This window comes from Mustelus asterias, chromosome 22 (assembly GCF_964213995.1).
Source record: "Mustelus asterias chromosome 22, sMusAst1.hap1.1, whole genome shotgun sequence".
NCBI lineage: Eukaryota > Metazoa > Chordata > Chondrichthyes > Carcharhiniformes > Triakidae > Mustelus > Mustelus asterias.
This window is the reverse complement of record NC_135822.1, coordinates 5,591,322-5,610,080: the sequence shown is the minus strand read 5'-3', so window position 1 is coordinate 5,610,080 and position 18,759 is coordinate 5,591,322. Positions and strand designations below refer to the sequence as shown.

The window sequence follows — 18,759 nt, the reverse complement described above, 5'->3', positions numbered from 1 at the left end:
TGGACTTTAACCTGGTGTTGTGAGACTTCTTACTGTGCCCACCCCAGTCCAACGTCGGCAACTCCACATCACTTAATATTGAGAGTAATGAGAAAGCTTTGCCCGAGCTGCTGCTGCTTAATGTTCCAGTGATCAGAAAACCCTTTACTGAATTCAACCAGTAGCAGCTAATATTTGAAAAAGAATGACTTGCATTTGGAGTAGGTAAGGGGGAGGGAGGGGGTAGCTGTAGGCAAGTGATGGCATCGCCAAAGGTCAGAAGCAGCAAAGATGACCAGTGCAAGGGAGAATGCATCACTTAACCGCCCACAAATCCACCTCAGTTGAAGTTGGAAAGTAACTTACCTTTGGCTAGTTGGTGAGTATACTTTTCTACTGATGTTTGAGATCACGCAGAAATTGAGAATCTTATCATCGTTAGTGGAGAATGGAAAAGCTCTGGTTCTGTCCCAGTTTGACTTTTAGCCATTCGTATATTTATAGATTTAGCTCTGGGGCGTGCTCTCGACATCAGTGAAGTAATTGGCAATATTTGGCAATAAATGCTGAATGGAATCAAATAAAATCCAGCTTTAGGCAAAGAAAGATCTGAGGTGGACAATGGCATTTGGGTTTTAATTTGAATATCCTTTTACTTGTGTTGAACAGAGCAAGAAGAAAAAGAAGTCTGACTTCATTCCCTACAGAGACTCTGTTCTGACATGGCTTCTAAGGGAGAATCTAGGTAAGGTGACTGTAACCGAAATACAATGTTTGTCCCAACCCCTCTGTCTTTGTGGTGAGGGAATGCACAGGACTAAGAATCATCAAAAAGAATAGTGTCAGCTATTTGATGCAAATTATTTTCTGTTTGCTGAAGAGGTACCATAAACCTTCACAATCATTTATCAGTTTGCTCTTCAATAAACTTGTCCAAGTGGTTTATAGACTAAATTATAATCTGATGGTCTTTATTATTCATCTCCACAGCCAAGGATACCATATGGTGGCCCTTGGTTATAAAGTGCAGCGGAAAAGATTTTTTTGTTCAAACCCTGCATTCTGTATGAAACTTAAGTTATAATTGTATTATTTTGGTCTAGCGCATGTATGTATCAGACTAAACGCTTGTACTTCCAAGTCAGAAAGCCTTGAATTCAAGTCCCAGTCAAAGAGATCATAAGACCTTAAGACATAGGAGCAGAAGTAGATTATTCAGCCCATCAAGTCTGCTCCGGCATTCAATGAGATCATGACTGATCTGATATGATCCTCACTCCACTTTCCTGCCTTATCCCCATAACCCTCGCTTCCCTTACTGATTAAAAATCTGTCTATCTCAGCTTTGAACATACTTAATGACCCAGCCTCTACAGCCCTCTGCGGTAAAGAATTCCACAGATCCACTACCCCCTGAGAGAAGAAATTCCTCCTCATCTCCTTCATAAATGGGTGAACCCGTACTCTGAGATGATGCCCTCTGGTCCTAGACTCTCCCACAAGTGGAAATAACTTCTCCGCATCTACCCTGTCAAACCTTCTGAGAATCCAAATGTCTCAATAAGGTCACACCTCTCATTCTTCTACACTCCACTGAATACAGGCCCAATCTACTCAACCTCTCATAAAAACAAATCCCTCCATACCCAGGATCAACTTAGTGAACCTTCTCTGGACTGCCTCCAATACTAGATAAATTAGATTTGTCCTCTAGTGCAGTATTGTTGGAAAGTAAATTAAATCAGAAATTATCGCTTGGTTACCTGTGTCATTAATGCTGCTAATTTTACCAGTGTAGGTTTATAGATGCTGATTGTGGCATGTTTGTTTCAGGTGGAAACTCACGTACCGCTATGGTTGCTGCTCTCAGTCCAGCTGACATAAACTATGATGAAACTCTCAGCACTTTAAGGTATATCTGTTTTTAACATCTTCCAGCGCTTTTTTAATTTTATTCATTTGTGGGACATGGGCGTCGCTGGCTGGCCAGCATTTATTGCCCATGCTTGTTGCCATTGAGAAGGTGGTGGTGAGCTGCCTTCGCTGCAGTCTATGTGGTGTGGGTTGACCCACAATGCTGTTAAGGAGGGAATTCCAGGATTTTGACTCCGTGACTGCGAAGGAACGGCTGATTATATTTCCAAGACAGGATGGTGAGTGGCTTGGAGAGGAATCTTCAGGTGGTGGTGTTCCCATGTATCTGTTGCCCTTGTTCTTCTAGATGGAAGTGGTCGTGGGTTTGGAAGATGCTGTCTAAGATCTTGAGTGAACCTGCTTAAGTTTTGTAGGCTGTAATTGTGATGACTCCACCAGAAAGGAATTAATTTGCATCTCCATAGTAGGAGGCTTGAATTCCTGAGAAGGTCAAATTCACTAAAAGTCACCTTTACCTGACAGCACCTCCTGATTTGCTCAAGTTAATTCATTAGTACGAGTTTTGGGATTGCAAAGTGAAATGAAAGCCTAACCTTAAACCTTTGTGATATTGTGGCATCATCTTTTCCATATTTTAATACGTTGCTAATACAATTTCAGAGTGTGTCTGATTGGAGCATTTTAGGGCTGTTCCCTGACCATGTACCTTATTCATTCCCTCCACCACCAGCGTGGTGTGGCCATTGTGTGTTCCATCTGCAAGATGCACTACAGCAATTTGCCAAAGCACCTTCAAAAGAATCTCCCCCCCCCCCCCCCCCCCCCCGCCCCCCCCATCCCCAAACCTGCAACCTTGCAACCTACAAGTCCAAGGGCAGCAGACGCAGGGAACACCATCAGCTCCGAGTCGCAAACTGTCCTGACGCGGAGATATATCACTGCTCCTTCATTCTCACTGGGTGAAAATTCTGGAACTCCCTCTCTATGGGAGAATCTTCACAACACAGGCTTCAAGAAGGCAGCTCACCAACACCACCTCAGCAGCAATCGGGGATGGGCAATAAATGCTGGCCTTACCAGCAACACCCACATCCCATAAATGAATTTAAAATAAAATGCTTCCCTGGTTAGGCTGTGCTCTTGCTGTTCAATTTTATACATTGATGTATTTTTGTATGGAGCTTCATCCAAAGGTTTACTTTCCTTCTTTAATCCTTTCACCACCCATTAAGTGAGTCATTGATCATTATCTAATATTTCTCAGAGGTGGGAAGGATGTAATGAAACTCGTGATTTGGTCATGTATAATTGTTGGCAAGTCTTGACACTAGTTCTTTTTTGGGTTAATGTTCTATTTCTGGCGTGCTTTGCAACATTTTTGGCTTTTTCATTTTGTAGGTATGCAGATCGTGCAAAGCAAATCAAGTGTAATGCAGTGATTAATGAAGATCCGAATGCAAAACTTATCCGGGAATTGAAGGACGAAGTCACAAGATTGAAGGACTTGCTGTGTTCTCAGGGTCTAGGAGATATATTAGACAGTAAGTAGATTAAACACTAAGCATGACCTTTTAAGAAATCCTCAATAATTAAAGAATGTCTGCTGCTGTGGTCGTAAGGATTGTTTAGGGCAGTGAAACCCTCTACTGGGGAAGAAAGAATCTTATTCAAATATCACCACCACTTACGCTTTTCACTAGATTTCATTTAGTCTCACTGTTAATGCAGAAATTCTTTCAATGATGGCTATTTAAGATCTAAGGGATAATCCAATAATAATCTTCTGGGTTTTTTTGTATGTATGAATGACAGCGTGTGTTAACGTGGCCACATGTAATCCTAAGCAATAGCATCTCTGATCAAATTCAAGAACCTCAAATAATTCCCTACCACCCAGAGAAAAGAATATATCATTTTCATTCAGCTAAAACAGTTATTCAGCTCTCGTGTCAGCTTAGCACAAATATTGTCACTAATAGCCCATCATCATCTGGAGAGCGTTGCAAAGTAAACATTTTAAGATATATAATCAGAGTTAAAACGTACACGCAGCAAATCTTTATTTTTGTAATGCTGACCACATGCAGTTCCACATTATGGAGAATTCTCAGGAAGGCATCACCATGTAATATGACCATAAATGTCTTCCTTCTAAAATCAGCATGGTTACTCTTGGTGTGGGCTTCTCTGTACAGACTGAGCTCTGCAGCAACTTGATACGTGACAATATCTGCTGAAGAGGAGGGTTGAGGGTGCTTAAACACATTCCTTATTGAGCAGAACTCCATAGCACAAATCTACCTCTTTGTAGTCTTCTATTGCAAACCCATCTGTAGCTCTACATGGCACCCTGCTGTAATAAAAGGAAGACGTGGTGGATTGCAGTGAAGCATTTGCCTTGACCTTTCTAGGTGTGTTCTTCACTGAAATTTAATTGAAGTTACCAGAGAGAAATTAGATGTGTTTGAAAGTGAAAACAGCAATTGAAATTTATATAGTGTCCATGAGTTTAGACCATGATACGTTGCTTCATTAATTGCTTTTATTTAATATAGTTGTCTTACCATCTGAAATTAATTACATGGTTTATTTCTTCCATAATGTGCACCTATTTTCAAGGTCTTCCTATCTGCAATGTCTTGTGAACTTAAGAATTGCTGCCCAACATGATTTTTGTCCCAGGAGTGGTCAGTTAACACAATGACTTGACTAGTTTCCAAGCTAGGGTGGAGATGGGGAACAAATGTCCAGCAAGGACTTTACGTTTTTTTAATGGGAGTTTGCCTTCAAAGGCAATTCTTCTTGTGCTGCCAGTCACGTTAGCCCTGGCAAAACCAGCAAGTATCTGCTTCAGGAACTGAAACTGCCTTTGAAGAAAGAGGAAATTGATCCTCAACAACTCAACAAAGATGACGCACTGCTGATCACAAGGGTCGGTCTTGCTCATTGGCACATTTAACCCAGTCCTGAATTCCACCTGAGGTAATAACGTTCTCTTGGTGACCTGAAAGACTGAGATGTAGCCGAAATCCACACAAGTAGTATTTTGTATATTAGTGTGGAAAAGGCCCTTCAGCCCATTGAGTAGCTACCACTAAAGTCGCACTAATCCCATTTTCCAGCACTTGTCCTGTATGTAATGATGTTTCAAGTGCTCGTCCAAATATTTTTTAAAGGTTGTAAGATTTCCGGCCTCCACTACCTTCCCAGGCAGCGCATTCCAGATTCCCACCACCCTCTAGGTGGGGAAAAAATGTTTTCTGAAATCCCCTCTGAATATCCTGCCCCATACCCTAAAACCATGCCCCCTCATTATTGACCCCTCAACCAAGGGGAACAGCTGCCTCCTATTCACCCTGTCACAGTGCCCTCAGCATCTTGTACACCTCAATCATGTCCTCTCTCGGCCTTCTCTGCTCTAAAGTAAACAATCCAAGCCTATTCAGTGTCTCTTTTATAGCTCAAATGCTCCATCCCAGGCAACATCCTGGTGAATCTCCTCTGTACCCCCTCAAGTGCAGTCACATCCTCCCTATGACTTGTAACTTTGCATATGAACTTTAAGGTTGGCATTTAAGAAATATCATCTGTGTCCGACTCTCAGATAATCCCAGTTCCTCCTTTGTGTAATATAGCGTTAGAAGGTAGGCATTTTAAAAGAAAATGTCCTTCATTCCTATTCCTTAAAAATTGTTATTGATTGAGATTGTGACGGTAAGAAAGTTTGAGGAGATTAGAAACCTGAATGCTAATTTCCCGCATACGATTGTGCAATTACAGCTATTCCTGAATGTGTGAATGTTTTGTACTTTAATATGAACGATTAAATCTAAAGGTTCAGTATCCCCTATTTCAAGGGAATCTGTTGATGTAAATCTAATGGCATTTTGGGGTGGGGGTTGTTGAAAGTCTAGCACAAATCCACATGGACAGCTTTAAGGTCTGTGTCAGAGTTGCATTTTATGAAGGAGGCCTTTCGTGATTTATTTTTGGGCTATCTTGGTACAACTCGGAATGAAAGGGATACTGCACCTTTTTAAGTTTCGGTGAAGTGCTTTGCAAGTCTAATATTCAACTGAAAACGAGTGTGCCTGAGTTTTCAGAATGACCTTTGACCCTTCTCGTTCTCCTCCTGCACCCCTCCAGTTGAGCCAATGACTGATGATTACTCTGGAAGTGGAATCAAATGTGTGTATACATGTGTGTCGGTACTTTCTAATTCTCCCGCCAATTTGCTTTGAATCAGCCCCGCTTCAACGCGAGCTTTGCATGCCCAAGTCAGCGGTGTCGCTTGCAGAAGGATCCCAGATAGATTTTCTGAGGACTGTCCTACTTGCGTGTTCTGTGCAAGTATTTGGAATAAATGGGATGGTTGGAAGTCTGTCCTAATATGTGTGCTTACAAGTTTGCTTTTGTGTGTGTGTGAGAGTTGTGCAGACATTGAGTGTTTGTAATTGCTCTGGATTACTAACCTGCTACATTAACCATCAGGAAGCATCTTCTCAACTTTCAGCTGCTCCACCCCCCACCCTCCCCCAATTTCTTAACTTATTTTTCTGCAGGTCACTTAATTTATTATTTGATTTAAGAAGGGAATGGCATCACGTCACGCTACAATAACTTAAGTCATGCAAATATTTCACAAATAACTTGAGAGATATCATGCTCTGAAAATACATTATATTTATTGTACCTGAAAGACGCAGTCTTGAACATACACCCCGAGTTCTGGATAAGCAGAGATTTTTTTGTAAGCATTTGCCCCTCTTTTCTAGTACATATAAAACAATATCCTAAATAATAATTAAAATAAACATTTTGCTTTCAAACAGCTCTGACCTTTATTCTGCTATTAACACCTACTCTGGGCTCATGTTTTATTTCTTTAATACTAAGGTTACCATTCCCTTTGCCCCCCCCCCCTCCCCATTCAAATCATTGTCATTTAATCTCCCCTGCTCACTGACCTATCCTGACCTCTTTTGCTCCACCTGCTCCTTTTTCAACAGCATAAAACTGTTTATACCTGTCGTTAGTTCTACCCCTCTTCAGTTCTGAAGAAGAGTAATGTTGGATTCAACATTAACTCTGTTCCAGCTCCAAAGATGCTGCCAGACTTGCTGAGTTTTCTCGGCACTTTGTGTATTTAATGTAAAAATAAAAGTTGGATGATAATTTGTCGTAGAATCATATAGTCCCTACAGTGTGGAAGAGGCCATTTGGCCCATCAAATCTGCAACCAACTCTTTGACAGAGTAAATTACCCAGGCGCCGAAGTGTGGCGACTATGGAATTTTCACAATAACTTCATTGCGGTGTTAATGTAAGCCTACTTGTGACACCAATAAAAATAAACTTTTACCCAGGCCCTCTCCCTCATGCCATCCCCATAACCCCTACAAATTTCCCACGGCTAATCCATCTAACCTGCACATCTTGGGACACTAAGGGGCAATTCAGCATGGCCAGTCCACCTAACTGCACATCTTTGGATTTTTATTTACCCTATGTTTAAACAATTGGGCAGATAAAATGTTGGACAAACAAGTAATTTTCTATAGCATAATCTAGGCAGCCTGGTCAGCTCAAGTGTTCTGCCCGCCAGGTATAGTTAATTCCATTCCTACGGGCAGTTGAGAGTTTTGACGTGACTTCACAAAGAGGTATCAGCAGCCAAATTGGTTTGAGAATTACAAAAGCAAGATATCGTGGATGCTGGAAATCTGAAACCTGCGAGCCTGTTTCTCTCTCCGCAGATGTTGTCAGAGTTAACCTTTTTCAGGTTGATGACCCTTCATCAGAGAATGGTACAGGTGATATGCCAAACAGCCAGTCTGTAGCTGTCTATTTGTACATGTTTTCACAGTTAATGAGGGAAGCTTCAGTTTCAGATTTTTTTGACACATCCATGATGTCTAAGTTTCTGCATTAAACAAAACTGGTGGAATGCTTGTGCGCATGGCAAATATTATACATGTTTCCTCCCATCCCAACTTGATTTGAGAAAGAGAGGAGACCCCAAGATTTGCAGTTTATCTTGCACACCTGGTTCGGTGCATTGACCCGAACAGGCACCGGAGTGTGGCGACTAGGGGCATTTCACAGCAACTTCATTGCAGTGTAAGCCGCCTTGTGACTAATAAATAAACTTTACATCACACTCTCAAAACCCTTGCAACAAAATCTAAATTTGCAAGACCAATAGCTAAAGAAGTATTCATGATCTTACTACATCAGTGGATATGTTTACCTGTTATGAAGCCATCTTCCACACTGATAACCTTGTACAGTAAAACAATAAGCATTGTCCATGTTTGTGTGTACATTGTAGAATGATTTGATGCCAATTTATAATATCAATTTACTTCTCCATTTGATCCAATGTGTTTGCTATTTTCAACACTGTTTTTGTAAGCTTTGTGTGCAAGAGAGAAGTCTGTGTTGCAAATGCACGTGTAATTTCTTCTGCTATATAACTAACTGCTTTGCCAATCCCTTTTACTTAATAGTAATGTAACCAGATCTGCTACTCTGTCTCCTTATTGTTGTTAATACTACACTGATGGTGGTTTTAAAGACTTACTGGGTTTCCATCGTCTGACCCCAAAAAAAAGCCCTAGGCATCCTTGAGTTTATTTACTGCAGACAATGAGATGAGAAGGTTAAGTATGATGGGAAGGACCTACTCTGGTTCAACTCTGCATATTCAATGAACAGAATCTGATGAGTTGAATATGTAATTGCATGAGTTACACTAAAGTTAGTTCACCTTATGTATGTTTTTTTTAACATATATAAACATTTAATACAGGGTGTTTATAAATTCCTTGTGCAACATTAAGCTGCAATAACCTTGTGCACCTGACAAAAAGTGTAAATGGCAAGATGAAAGAATTCGTAATTTTGAACGTTCATGAAATTACTCAGCAGAAACTGGAGAATAATTTCAATGTGTCGGAGAATTGGACTGAGCAACATATTATAAGATGGTGCTTGTGTTGAAGGCTGATGAATTTGAACTGTATTGTGTTTAATCTTTCCGAATTACACGTTCATAGTGTTTGCAGTTTGTGACTATCATGTGTGCATACAAAGTTGCTGTAGTTTAAATTTGCTCAAGGATTTTACAATTTCTGTATTTATTACCATGCACATATACACACATTTCTCCTGTTTACTATTACTCTTGCCAAAACCAGAATGCACTATTTTAGAACTACCATCTAGTGTGCATGTCCATTCCATAACCCTGTCTCGTGTGTCTTACGTCTTTCCTTTCCTCTCTCTTTTTCTTTCCCCCCTTTTCCCTTGGTCCGCTCCTCCTCTCACTCAGATTTGAAAGAGATACAGAACAGTAAACATAAGTACAAACTAGCTTCAGGAAATCAAAGGCCTGGCCATTTCTCCACAGCACCCGTGGGCTCACTGACAGCGTCTCCATCCTCTACTTCGTTGAGCAACCAAGCGGGCATTCAGTCAGTGACCAGCCTGCAGGAGAGAATAATGTCGACTCCAGGTGGTGAAGAGGCCATCGAGCGCTTAAAGGTACGCTGTGCTTTATTCAACGTTAATGTGCTTTATTCAACCTGTCTGAATTGAGATATTTCCAAAATTACATCCAGACTAGACTTTAATTTGTGTTAGTTAGGATGTGCTGGGTTCTGCGCACACAGTAACAATGAGCAATTTTGATGTGGAGCTCACGACATTTTAACAATATTTACAGTTTTCTGAGGAGGAGAACCATTTACCCTCTTGACCTGTCCACCATTAAGTGAGATCATGACTACTCATAGAATCCCTACAGTACAAAAAGCACACTTTTTCCGTCAGGAAAAAGATACAAAAGTCTGAGAACATGTACCAACTGACTCGAGAACAGCTTCTTCCCTACTGCCATCAGACTTTTGAATGGACCTACCTCATATTAAGTTGATCTTTCTCTACAACCTAGCTATGCCTTCTTGCCCCATCCTATACCCATGGCTATTTCATCTAAGCTACACATCTTTGGACACTAAGGGGCAATTTAGCATGGTCAGTCCACCTAACCTGCACATCTTTGGACTGCGGGAGGAAACCAGAGCACCTGGAGGAAACCCATGCAGACTCCACACAGACGGTTACCCAAGCCGGGAATCGAACCCAGGTCCCTGGAGCTGTGAGGCAGCAGGGCTAACCACTGTGCCACCATGCCGCCCTGTGACCTAACTGTGTATGACCTGACTTTGTTCCATATCCCTCAATACCTCCGAGGGTGGTGATTCTGTGGAATTCTCTGTCCCAGAGGGCTGTGGGGGCTCAGTCATTGATTATATTCAACACTGAGATCTATAGATTTCTACATCTTAAAACATTAAGCGATGTGGGGACAGCACAGGAAAATGGTGTTGAAGTGGAAGATCAGCCATGATCTTATTGAATGATGGAGCAGGCTCGAAGGGCTGAATGGCCTACTCTTGCTCCTATTTCATATGTTCTGTGCCCTTGGTTTTCTTTCTCTTGAATCTTTTTTTCACAATGTTGCCACATTAGGCAGCAAGCCACAATGTTAGCTTGCTTTCATAAATATTGCAGCATGGGTGATTCATTTCAGCTGACGTTTGTGCTCCATTATACACCTGTCTCACCTTGTGCTTGATGCTGCTTAAGGCAGCAATTTAGCTGGGAGAATGTGCCTCTTTGGCTACAAGGAGGCATTAGATGGGCAAAGATAAGTCGAAGCTGGGGCTGTTTTCCGTGTTTGGATAGTCCAGAATAGGATTCATACTCCGTATACGCAGTTAGCCATTTGAGACTGAGGGGGGAAATCTCTTCTCTGCGGATTGTGAATCTTTGAGATCCTCTACCCCAGGGGGCCGTGGATGCTCTTGCATTGAGTATGTACAAGGCAGTGATTGATAGATAGATAGATTTTCGGGCCCTAAAGGGTATAGGGATAGGGTAGGAAGGTGGGTCTCACCTGGATGATCAGCCATGAGCATGTTGAATGGTGGAGCAGGTTCGCAGAGCTGGAGAATCTGGCTGGAAAATTGGCTAAATTCTGAAGCTGCCAAAACTATTTGAAGGATTGCAGAGTGCACGTGGATTGTTATTAAAACTGAAAGGCAAATTAGTTTGAGTAATTATTGAGATGAGTGTTATTCAAGTGGGGAGGGGGAATATTGAATTACGTAACATGAAAGAACTATCAGGAGTTGATCTGACGTTTCATCTGATCTTTAGTTTGTGCAGGGTTCATTTTGTTTGCTTTTGTGTTGGTTGAAAGAAGGCAGTAAAAATGCTTTGCAAAAAATGCTGAAATGTCATCCGTACGTGTAGCAGAACCGAGTTTGCGAAACCAATTAGGGACACAATTATTCGCTGCTGTCAGATTACTTGACCAGACTGAGGACTGATTTTGAAATGTAGAGGAGAACATGCCCCTGTCTACATCAATGGGGCCGAAGTAGAAAGGGTTGAGAGCTTCAGGTTTTCAGGTGTCCAGATCACCAACAACCTGTCCTGATACCCCCCCACCCCATGCCGACACTATAGTTAAGAAAACCCACCAACTTTCTCAGAAGCTTCTTCCCTGCTGCCATCAGACTTTTGAATGGACCTACCTCACATTAAGTTGATCTTTCCCTACACCCTAGCTATGACTGTAACACTACATTCTACACTCTCTCCTTTCCTTCTCTATGAACGATATGCTTTGTCTGTATAGCGTGCAAGGAACAATACTTTTCACTGTATGTTAATACATGTGACAAATCAAATCAACTAGGTCTGGGGAGGGGGAGTGAGAGGGGAAGAAAGGAAGGCACCTCAAACATTTCACTCTGCCCAAGATGGCTGTAGTAACCATTGAGTGAGGTTGTGTAGAATTTTGAACCAAACCCATGTTCCACCGATGTTTAAAATCTGGAAGGGTGGGCCTACCAAAATCACTCCCGAAGTTAGTCATCTGAAAATGAAAATGGCCAAAGATTTGGGGCGGGACTATTTATGTTGCTTTAAGCCATTGTCCCTCCTGTATTGAAAATTCCGGGTAGAGAGGTACTTGATTTGATTTACTATTGTTGCATGTATTAACATAGTGAAAAGTATTGTTTCTTGCGCGCTATACAGACAAAGCATACCGTTCATAGAGAAGGAAACGAGAGAGTGCAGAATGTCATAGGACGAGAGTAAAAGATAGAATTAGAAGATATGCTGGGCACAGCTTACAAGAAATCACCGCGTTCCGGCGCCATCTTGAAGGTGCAGAGCAAGGACTACACAATTTCTCTGCATTGAAGGGAGATCTGTCTCTGTACTTGTTCAGTTCAAATTCAGAGGTGTTGGAAATGTCTGGGAGAAGTCACTCCCAGGACGTGCTGCACAACAGGAATGGAGCGTAGAGTAGAAACTAGCAATAATGGAGCAGTAAACTGAAGTCTAGGAAATGCTGGAAGAGAAACTAATCAGGGAACTGTCATACTATTAAACCGAATGACCTGACAAGGGACTACTTAACTGAAAAGGAATTCTGTAAAATAAGTTGTACTGGTATTTTTCATTGGTTTTCCATTAATGTAAAGGACTCGTAAGTCATAGTTGCCTCTAATGAAAGAATACGTGACAGACATCACTGGTTAGTGACTATCCTTACCCCTAAGGGACTAGGTAGTTCTTTGAAATCTTAATGTGACCTTCAGATTAGTTCTAGGAATGCATCCCTGCTAGCCAATAAATCGCCACTCGCGCATATATTGTTTTGTTTCCTGCTTGCCTGCTCGCTGCTGGATGTTGGAGATCGTTAGACCGAAGAAATGTCCTTTTAACAGCTGAATCCGCACTGCTTTTGTGAATTCTCGAGCTGCTAACCACACTCTTTCTGTACAGCTATAACAATGACTAAAACATGTAATGCAATCGTAGAATCCCTACAGTGCAGAAGGAGGCCATTTGGCCCATCGAGTCTGCACCGACCACAATCCCACCCAGGCCCCCTCCCCATAATCCCATGGCATTTACCCTAGCTAATCCTCCTGATCCTGAGGGGCAATTTAACATGACCAATCCACCTAATCCGCACATCTTTGGAGAGTGGGAGGAAACCCACCCGACAGTCCTGCAAAAGGTATTATGGTAGCGAATCACAGAGCAATGCTACTTGCAGTGTTTGCTATAAAAGTAATTCCAGCTTTCTTGATGTTTGACATTCAATAGTGTGATCATATAAAACAATTGATTGTCATGCTTGCAGAATGATTATTCTAATGGACTCACCTACTTCTCTCATTGTAGTTATTTTATTGCTAAAATATTAATCAAGATATGAAGTAATTGGTTGCGGGAATAACGAGATTGTGGCGCACTGTTATTTGATTTATTGTCACATGCATTTGGATACAGTGAAAAGTAGTGTTTCTTGCGTGCTATACAGATAAAGCACACCATTCATAGAGTTCAAAGGGGACAAGGAAAGGTGAGGGTGCAGAATATAGTGTAACAGTCATAGATAGGGTTTGGAGAAAGATCAACTTAATATATGGTAGGACCATTTAAAAAGCCCGATGGCAGCAGGGAAGAAGCTGTTCTTGAGTCGGTTGGTATGTGATCTCAGACTTTTGTATCTTTTCCCCAACGGGAGATGGTGGAAAAGAGTGTGTTTGGGGTGCATGGAGTCCTTAATTATGCTGGCTTCTTTTCTGAGGCAGTGGGAAGTGTAGACGGAGTCAATGGATGGGAGGCTGGTTTGCGTGATGGACTGGGCTACGTCCACAACCCTTTGTAGTTTCTTGCGGTCTTGGTCAGCGCAGGAGCCATACCAAGCTGTGATACATCTGGAAAGGAAGCTTTCTAAAGTACGTCTGTAAAAAAATGGCAAGAGTAGCAGTAAATGCAGCCTTGACATGTTTTCCTTCACGTTTCGGCTAGATGACTGAAGGTGACTGCTGAATCAGAGGAGGGTTCCTGCCCTTGTGTGTGCTGTAGTCGTTCCTAGGGACCTAGGTGAAGAGACACTGAGAGGAAGCTCAGTTAACTCCCTTGGTAAAAGAGAGATTAATTCCAGTTACAGACAGCAATGGCAGAAGCCTTGGAGTGTCTCCAGTCTGGGCCCGCTAGGCATCTGCCAAATGTCACGGCGCGAGAGGGGCAAAGCAAGAGGTTAGTTCTTTAAAAAAAAGACATTGGCCTAGCCACCTTTTCTTTCTCTGGGACTGTGGCTCAGGCCTGGTGTCTACTTGGCTCGGTGGCAGTGCCTGCCCCTCTGGACCAGGTTATGGGCTCTCACCCCCACTTCACATACTTGATCACATAGTCTAGGCTGGCTGTTCAGTGCTGAGGGAGTGCCGCATTGTTGGAGGTGCCACTTTTTGATGAGTCACCAAACTTTGGGGGGGGGGGGGGGGGGGGGGAGGTTAAAAGATCCTGTGGTGCTATTTAGAAAAATCAGGATGTTCTCTTGACCGATACTTTGTGTTAGTACAATGCTAACAAAACAAAACTGGTCATCTGTCTGGCTATTAATGCAACCGCAGATTGGATGACATATTTGTTTACATAACGATGACAATGTGTGTGCGTGTGCCTCTTTTGGGGAACAAGATGTGATGGCTAGTCTGCCCAGGGACCCATATCGCAGCATTTCTAGGGCAGTGCGGAGTACCTGCACTTACTCTCTCGCTTGCAGTGTGCTCCCCAACTTGGTTTCCTAAGTGTTGGTATGTAAGTGTTTTGTCCAGCTGTAAAATATTCGTGCTGGCACTGACTCACTCACAGGCTCCTAATCACAAACGTCACACTGTTCTGTGCCAGTGGACCATTGCTAACGCATTCACTGCATCTTTGGAAGTGGTTGACTGCAGTATTTTTCCAGAAGAAAGAATGGGATTGTTTTGAGAGCCGAGGGGTTTTCTTCTCGGAGTGGCTATCTTCTTTAGTCTTTTCTTTCGTTCCTGCCCCTCCCCCCACCCCCCCCGACCCACTGGCAAATATTAGAATGCTAAGGCGCTTTGCACATCAATTGAAGAGTAGTGTTCTCATAATGGTTTCTACAGCAACCACAGAGCCCATGCCTTGAAGTCCCTTGAGAGCGAGCCTGGCACTGCATGATGTCATTTCACTGGAAGATGAAAATAACATTTCAAGGTAGATGTAATTAAAATTAGATGGAGACGGTTGTATGTTTACAGATTGATGCATTATAAGCCCACTTAAATATTAAGAAAAATAGTTTTTGATTTAATGGCCTCTTCCCCTGGGTCATTTTTGCAGTTATGTATAATGCAGTAATTTTAAATTTCTCATGTTTATGCAGCTGAAGTTAAATTATAGATCATGAGCATAAAGAGTTCCTTATAGGCAACATGCCACTGCTATCAGTGATGAAGGTGAGTCAAATGTAACAGGCATAAAATTGTTTTGAGTACACTGTCAGAAGAGAGAAGCTGAAATCCAGAGCTTCAGACACATTTTTCTGTAAAATTTAAACACAATCTACTTAAATAAGTTGGCAATAATATGGTAGCCATTTCAGCACCTACCTACACCCCTCCCAATTCTAACGAAACCTTAAAACCTTCAGCCCATGTCTTTGTCACCTCAAGCAGCACTTAACACCTGGGGGAGCAAAGTGCTGTCACGTTAAGGACGTGAACAAAGATAAGTTTGGGACTTTTTTTTTGGAGGGGATGCAGACCATGGCATCTTAAAAAGGAGGTATATCTAATGGGCAGCTGACTTAGAGTAATTAGAGTACAGAGGAAGCCATTCGGCCCATTCAACCCATGCCAGCTCGCTTGCAGAGCAATCTAGTCAGTCTCAATTCTCTGTTCAATATCCATGGTCATTTATAATGTGTGCCCCCGACTTCAGTCAGCTGCCGATTAGACATCGGATATGTCTCCTTTTTAAGATGCCATGGTCTGCATTCCCTCCCACAAAAAAGTCCCAAATTTGCGTTGCTCACGTCCTTAATGTGAGAGCACTTTGCTCCCCAGGTGTTAAGTACTGCTTGTTGCCCTGTGAGCTCTGTTCTGCTGCAAAGCTTTCCTTCCTCCAGAACCTTTTACCTACTGTAGTTCGTATTTGATTTATTATCGTCACATGTATTAGTGAAAAGTATTGTTTCTTGCGCACTATACAGGCAAAGCATACCATTCATAGAGAAAGAAAGGAGAGGGTGCAGGATGTAGTGTTACAGTCATAGCTCGGGTGGAGAGAAAGATCAACTTAGTATGAGTTAGGTCCATTCAAAAGTCTGACAGCAGCAGGAAAAAAGCTGTTCTTGAGCCAGTTGGTATGTGACCTCAGACCTTTGTATCTTTTTCCTGACAGAAGAAGGTGGAAAAGAGAATGTCCGGGGTGTGTTGCGTCCTTGATTGTACTGGCTGCTTTACCGAGGCAGTGGGAAGTATAGACAGAGTCAATGGATGGGAAGCTGGTTTGTGTGATGGACTGGGCTTCTTTTATGACCCTTTGTAGTTTCTTGTGGTCTTGGACAGAGCAGGAGACCACCAGAAAGGATGCTTTATGGTGCATCTGTAAAAGTTGATGAGAGTAATGAACATGCCAAATTTCCTTAACCCCTGAGAAAGTAGAGGCGCTGGTGGGCTTTCTTAACGATAGCGTCGGCATGGAAGGACCAGGACAGGTTGCTGGTGATCTGGGCACCTAGAAGCTAGATGTCCCTCTGCCTTGCTTTCCTCCTCTCCTGTTAGGTAGCAAATTATTATGTTCAAAATGTTGGAAGAATTAAACAGCAAGGGCCATTCACCTTTGGGCAAACTTACAGCTTGCTGAAGCAGAACCTGTTGGGAATACGTAGTACTGTGGACACAGATAAGACCCTTGTGGCTAATCTTTGATTCAACTGATTGAGTTTCTTGTGCTTTGCAACTTATAGCAGCGAAGGCAGTGAGTGTAATCTGCTTACTTAGATAAAATCTGAAACTTTTTGCTAGTGGATCAGATGCTAATCTAAGATGGCAGCTTCCTTCTTGAAAGTGCTGCAGTTTGTTGATCATGCAGCCAAAGCTTCTGCTCATATTCACTCCAGGATGAGAAAGGTAACCAGCTTTTAGCATTTGGCAGTGCAGAGCTGGAGCCAAGAGGGCTTCCCTCTCTTTGAAGTATTTCCATTCAGGAAATAGTTGATCGCCAATCTTGCCTGAAAGGGTTTGCCGTTGCCTAGATTTGCTAAGCTCACGAACTTGCTTACCTTCAACATCTTCGATTAAAGAAAGAAAAACTCGCATTTATGGAGCGCTTTTCATGACCACCAGGTGTCTGAAAGCACTTACGAACATATGAATAAGTGCAAGAGTAGGCCCCTCGAGTCTGCCCCGCCATTCCATAAGGTAATGGCTGATCTGATTGAAACCTCAACTCCATATTCCTGCCTTCCCTAATGACCTACAAGAATGTAGCCCAATCCATCACACAAACCAGCCCCCTATCCATTGACTCTGTCTACACTTCCCGCTGCCTCGGAAAAGCAGCCAGCATAATTAAGGACCCCACGCACCCCGGACATTCTCTCTTCCACCACCTTCCTCCAGGAAAAAGATACAAAAGTCTGAGGTCACGTACCAACCGACTCAAAAACAGCTTCTTCCCTGCTGCTGCCAGACTTTTGAATGGACCTACCTTACATTAAAGCTGATCTTTCTCTACACCCTAGTTATGACTGTAACATTACATTCTGCACTCTCTCCTTTCCTTCTCTATGAACGGTATGCTTTGTCTGTAGAGCGTGCAAGAAACAATACTTTTCACTGTGTATTAATACATGTGACAATAATAAATCAAATCAAACCAAACCTTTTTCTTAGGTGGAAGAGTCAATATTTTTCCCAGGGTGGAAGAGTCAATTACTAGGGGGCACAGGTTTAAGGTGCGAGGGGCAAGCTTTAAAGGAGATGTACGAGGCAGATTTTTTACACGGAAAGTGGTGGGTGCCTGGAACTCGTTGCCGGGGGAAGTAGTGGAAACGGGTATGGTAGTGACTTTTAAGGGGCGCCTTGACAAATACATGAATAGGATGGGAATAAGGGATATGGTCCCCAGAAGGGTAGGGAGTTTTAGTTCAGTCGGGCAGCATGGTCGGTGCAGGCTTAGAACATAGAACATAGAACATAGAACATTACAGCGCAGAACAGGCCCTTCGGCCCACGATGTTGCACCGACCAGTTAAAAAAAAAAACTGTGACCCTCCAACCTAAACCAATTTCTTTTCGTCCATGAACCTATCTACGGATCTCTTAAACGCCCCCAAACTAGGCGCATTTACTACTGATGCTGGCAGGGCATTCCAATCCCTCACCACCCTCTGGGTAAAGAACCTACCCCTGACATCGGTTCTATAACTACCCCCCCTCAATTTAAAGCCATGTCCCCTCGTGCTGGATTTCTCCATCAGAGGAAAAAGGCTATCACTATCCACCCTATCTAAACCTCTAATCATCTTATATGTTTCAATAAGATCCCCTCTTAGCCGCCGCCTTTCCAGCGAAAACAATCCCAAATCCCTCAGCCTCTCCTCATAGGATCTCCCCTCCATACCAGGCAACATCCTGGTAAACCTCCTCTGCACCCTCTCCAAAGCCTCCACATCCTTCCTGTAATGTGGGGACCAGAACTGCACACAGTACTCCAAGTGCGGCCGCACCAGAGTTGTGTACAGTTGCAACATAACGCTACGACTCCTAAATTCAATCCCCCTACCAATAAACGCCAAGACACCATATGCCTTCTTAACAACCTTATCTACTTGATTCCCAACTTTCAGGGATCTATGCACACATACACCTAGATCCCTCTGCTCCTCCACACTATTCAAAGTCCTCCCGTTAGCCCTATACTCAACACATCTGTTGGAGGGCCGAAGGGCCTGTTCCTGTGCTGTAATTTTCTTCTTTGTTCTTTCACCCA

General features: G+C 42.7%; 1 protein-coding gene across 10 annotated transcripts in view; it reads left to right on the top strand.

The window, feature by feature from the left end:
* kif1b (kinesin family member 1B) overlaps positions 1 to 18,759 on the top strand; it is a 237,337-nt gene that overhangs the window by 89,249 nt on the left and 129,329 nt on the right. For 5 of the 10 annotated variants that reach the window (XM_078238670.1, XM_078238674.1, XM_078238677.1 and 2 more), the window contains 5 exons: positions 649 to 724; positions 1,813 to 1,891; positions 3,253 to 3,395; positions 6,001 to 6,042; positions 9,188 to 9,399. In XM_078238670.1, coding sequence (XP_078094796.1) covers positions 649 to 724; positions 1,813 to 1,891; positions 3,253 to 3,395; positions 6,001 to 6,042; positions 9,188 to 9,399 — 552 coding nt within the window. The remainder of the gene's footprint in view (positions 1 to 648; positions 725 to 1,812; positions 1,892 to 3,252; positions 3,396 to 6,000; positions 6,043 to 9,187; positions 9,400 to 18,759) is intronic. The other 5 variants (XM_078238676.1, XM_078238675.1, XM_078238678.1 and 2 more) reach the window with 2 other exon arrangements.